Source organism: Embiotoca jacksoni, unplaced genomic scaffold, assembly GCF_022577435.1.
Source record: "Embiotoca jacksoni isolate LCO1_2020_lvr unplaced genomic scaffold, fEmbJac1.0.p SCAF_3, whole genome shotgun sequence".
NCBI classification, from domain to species: Eukaryota; Metazoa; Chordata; class Actinopteri; family Embiotocidae; genus Embiotoca; species Embiotoca jacksoni.
Window position 1 is genome coordinate 60,001 of NW_027185381.1, and position 5,000 is coordinate 65,000.

The following is a 5,000-nucleotide window of genomic DNA, read 5'->3' on the forward strand; positions in this document are numbered from 1 at the left end:
AGAAAAGTCAGCCTGGATCCTGAGAGAGGTTCAACACAGCTGCCACAAACTGTTGAGCTGCAGTCAACAACACAAAACAAAAAGGAGAAATATGTATTTCATTGTGTTCCTGAAACACTCTGGAGACTGTTTGAAAAGCAGCATTAATATGTCAAGAGCTTTGACCTCAGCAGCAGGAACAATGAACATGAACAGAGAGGCTGCATGGAGAGGTTGAGGAGTGGAGGGGGATTAGGGAGGGTGGAGGGGGGGAAACAGACTCTACTTCCTGTTATTCTTCCAGTATTGTTTCCTTCCCAGTGTGACCTGGAACCTCAGTGCTGCTACGTGTGAATGTGTGAGGAGTAACGTGCATGAACTTCAACCTGAGTGTGAATTCATCTCATTCAGTGAAGTTAAGAACAACACGAGTACTCTGCACACTTTTAGTAGAGGTCAGTATCTGTCAGGTTCTGTAGACTTTCATTATCTGTCAGGTTCTGTAGACCTTCAGTATCTGTCAGGTTCTGTCGACCTTCGGTATCTGTCAGGTTCTGTAGACCTTCAGTATCTGTCAGGTTCTGTAGACCTTCACTATCTGTCAGGTTCTGTAGACCTTCAGTATCTGTCAGGTTCTGCAGACCTTCGGTATCTGTCAGGTTCTGTAGACTTTCATTATCTGTCAGGTTCTGTAGACCTTCAGTATCTGTCAGGTTCTGTCGACCTTCGGTATCTGTCAGGTTCTGTAGACCTTCAGTATCTGTCAGGTTCTGTAGACCTTCACTATCTGTCAGGTTCTGTAGACCTTCAGTATCTGTCAGGTTCTGCAGACCTTCGGTATCTGTCAGGTTCTCCAGACCTTCGGTATCTGTCAGGTTCTCCAGACCTTCAGCATCCGTCAGACCTTCGGTATCTGTCAGGTTCTGCAGACCTTCAGTATCTATCAGGTTCTGCAGACCTTCAGTATCTGTCAGATTCTGTAGACCTTCGATAGCTGTCAGGTTCTGTAGACCTTCGGTATCTGTCAGGTTCTGTAGACCTTCGATAGCTGTCAGGTTCTGTAGACCTTCGGTATCTGTCAGGTTCTGCAGACCTTCGGTATCTGTCAGGTTCTCCAGACCTTCAGCATCCGTCAGACCTTCGGTATCTGTCAGGTTCTGCAGACCTTCAGTATCTATCAGGTTCTGCAGACCTTCAGTATCTGTCAGATTCTGTAGACCTTCGATAGCTGTCAGGTTCTGTAGACCTTCGGTATCTGTCAGGTTCTGTAGACCTTCGATAGCTGTCAGGTTCTGTAGACCTTCGGTATCTGTCAGGTTCTGCAGACCTTCGGTATCTGTCAGGTTCTCCAGACCTTCCGTATCTGTCAGGTTCTGCAGACCGGTGTCAGTGTTTCTTCTTTCTTATTTCATACGTGACCGTTTCTGCTCTTTCTTGCTCTCAGTTCTGTAAAACATCTCACATATTTGAAATTTGCTACAGGACATAAATAAAGATTTTCTGAATCAGCAGCTGTAAACTGGATGATTGTCTTCAGTCATCTGGAGGTTCTACACGTGCTGTCCTGCTGTCTGTCCAATGGCTCGCTGGTTCAGAAAGAACCGGAGTCTTTTCTAAAGGTTTCTGCTCTGTAACTGACTTCTACTGTTCTGTATTTTAGAGCTGAGAGAGATGGAGCTGGGGCGTTTGTAAAACATTGAAGTGGATAAAGTTAACAGCTAAAAGAACAGGATGTGAGTTTAGTGTATAAGTACCTTGAGCTCCACGATGCTCTTGTTGTCCTTGGAGGTGAGTTTGGGGTCCTGGAAGTGGGGGTCCTCCACGTAGATCAGGTCCCACTGGTCTGTCGAGTACCCGTCGAGAACAAACGCCACCTTGGTGACCACCGGCGGCTGCAGGCCCAGCTTGGCCAAAGAGGGCGTGGTGCACTGGATGGAGGTCCGGTTCTCTCCGAACACACAGCTCTGGAGGGGAGAGGGGGCAGACCACATGTAAAGGTCAGAGAGGTGTGTGGTGGTCAGAGAGGTGTGTGGTGGTCAGCTGCAGGAAAAACAACCACCATGGCAGTATAAAGTCTCCTACTAACTAATAATGATTGTTCTCTGCTGACTGTATCTTTCCAGTTTACTGGTAACATAAACTAATAATATCATAATATTAAAATCCTCCTACATTTGTGCACACAAACCACATCACTCTCCAACTGGAACCAAACTCAGACCTCCATCTTCTTTTTTGTGGCAGCTTCATCTGGATTCTGATTTTTTTCACATTCAGCAAAAAATTATCAAATGTTTGTTACACCTGAAAACAATGTGAAGGAAATATGCTTAAACCTAAAAACACTCAAAGCTTGTCTTGGCACTACTTCTGACTGTTTTTGTTGACATCCAACCTGAAGCTGAACCTTCACCGATACATGAAGAGCATCAATCTGAACACACCATGGCAACAGGCTTCTCCACCACGACTGAACTATGGCGCTGTGGCAACAGGCTTCTCCACCACGACAACATGCTCACCCATAACAACACCATCGTTGCCCCTCACCACCTATACGCACTACATTTGGCTTTTCCTCCAGTTTCTCTGATGTTCATGTAGCAGCGGTCACACAAACACAATGTTGATGTAGTGACGTAACTTGGAATACTTTCTAATTAAAGTTAATAGTTCCTCTGCTCCATGTGCATCACTGTGCAAAACTCTTAATACTCACGACAGTCGAGATCTTCGCTGAGTCACACTGTAGAACAACTCTGCACTACTTTTTCCTCAACACATTACATGTGGCCTATTTTCACCAATGCCGTGTTTACACATGTGGCCTGAAGGCACAACACAGTTTGATGCATGTTGGATTGAGCCTGCAGAGACCTCCCAGCCTGTGAGTGACAACAACACTGCTGCTGATTGATGTTGTTGAAGTGAATAAAGGTGTCTGACGGGGACAGACGCTGAGGTGGACGTCTGCACTGTTCTGTTTTTATCTACATCTGCTGTATGAGAACCGGACTTCACGTCTGTTTGTGTGTAACTCTTCTTTTCATGTATAAGTGGAGTTACAACTTTCAGTGTTTAGGGAGCACAGTCACAAATAATCCACAGTGAAGAAGTGACAGAGGTCAGAGGTCAACGTCGACCTGCTGACTCATCACTCCGATACCAGCAGGTATCAAACTGATGTTATTTAAATGTTCGCTCTCCTCAGAGCTTTTATTGTGACTGACCGGTCCTGTAAGGGAGAAGCATCCAGACAGGGTGTCAGTGTGATTTGGATCTGGATCTGAACCAGTGTTCCCAGAAAACAAGAAATTAATCCACACGAACTAACAGGTATATTAAAAATAAATGGATAAATAATCAGGAAGCTGTTGTGATCAGTTAAAAGGCTCACAGTGATTATAAAACTATGATCTACATTTATTAACATACAAACTCCTCCCACTTTCAGTTTAATACCAGACTCCAGAATAACGGTTGTGTGTGTGGTGGATTCAGTGACTGAATGTGAGTGCGACCTGGTGGGTCCAGTGTGACGACATCGTGCTCTCTGAACAAACCTGTCTGTTTGTTTGCAGCTGATCTTTGCTCTGTGCTGACAGCCAATGACAGCCTGTGTTTATCTTCTGGGTTACAGAGGTGGAGGCGTCCTTTAGTCCATAACAGGACGTTACAAACACAGGTGCTCGGATCAATGAGCCTGCTGTGACCTTTGAACCCAATGAGGACCGCTGAGCACTGAAGTTTAATGGACGTTAGAGAAGCCAGAAAAAGCCTCAAAGATCTTGTGCCTCATTAACTGAAGCTTCTTATCAGTTTACTGTGACTGATGTTGTTCTACATCAACTCACTGTTTCCTACCAAAGTTTGGTTATTTTCAATATTTGTGTATTCACTCGTCTCACTACTGTCTTGGTGAGACTTTATAACTTTGATGTCACCGGTCAGATGCTCACATAGGTGTTAGAAAACAAACCAATCTGAGCAGAGACATTGATTATGAAGACAGAGACAGAAGCTGAAGGAATGAAGCCTGATTTTATAGTCCGACCGCTCCGACTGTGCTTCAGATGTTAAACGAAGAGTGTGAATGTCAGATTTTGTGATAAGCTCTTTGGAGTTTAGTTAAACTTCAGTTTAAAGTTTCAGGATCAGATGTCAGCTGATAGAAAAATGAGAAAAGCATGTGTGGCTGATGAATAACAAATAAATAATGTATTCTTAATGAATGAATACTAACCTAATATATCGTGTATACATTCCGGGTCTAGTACATGTTCAATATTATGTGCTCATGTTGTTAATATAAAAACCAACAACTTATTTTTACTGATTCCAACGAGTTGCTTCGTTTCTAAATACTAAGAATTTCCATATAACAGTTATCATTGTGTGGAAAAGGGAAACATGTCTATACTGTTGATCAGCTCTAAATGTAGCTTATTTATATTTTCATTCAAATGTCCCGTTGTGAAACTAACTAGTGAAGAAGTTCTGAAAACACAGACCAGGACCTGAGAACAGACTCAGTGATTGATAGATGAACCAGTTTATCTATTAATCACTGTATTATGGAGTTTGTAAAGTTTGTTGTACTCAAAAACACTAATCCCACTAATATCTGACTCCTGCAGAGCTGCTCGGACTGAGGCAGCAGCGACTCTGTTGAAACTTCCTCGTACTCTTCCTCTTTAACCTGTCTGTGATGATACGGTCCAGCAGAGTGATGCTGCATTGTGACCTTTGACCCTGAGCTGTGTATTAGGACGCCACCACCCCTCCCCCACCCCCTCCCCCCTAACTGTGTGACCGTGCCAGCTTCTCACAACGGATCGTAAAACAAACCTCTTTGATATTTGTGGGAAAGCTGAGATTGGCTGAGACCGGGCTTTACTGGAGATCTGAGAGGCAGATATCAAGTCAACACGGGCTGTTTTTCATGCTCCGGCTGCAGCTGAGACCTCTGAACCTCTGCTGAGGGGTTTGATTCTCCGGTGTGAAGAGCTCACAGCTTCTCA

General features: G+C 44.2%; 1 protein-coding gene across 1 annotated transcript in view; it reads right to left on the bottom strand.

Moving 5' to 3' along the window:
* The window catches only part of met (MET proto-oncogene, receptor tyrosine kinase), a 79,652-nt gene that overhangs the window by 25,286 nt on the left and 49,366 nt on the right, over positions 1 to 5,000 (bottom strand). The window contains exon 11 of the mRNA XM_069162965.1: positions 1,734 to 1,943. Within this exon, the coding sequence (XP_069019066.1) occupies positions 1,734 to 1,943 (210 nt within the window). The remainder of the gene's footprint in view (positions 1 to 1,733; positions 1,944 to 5,000) is intronic.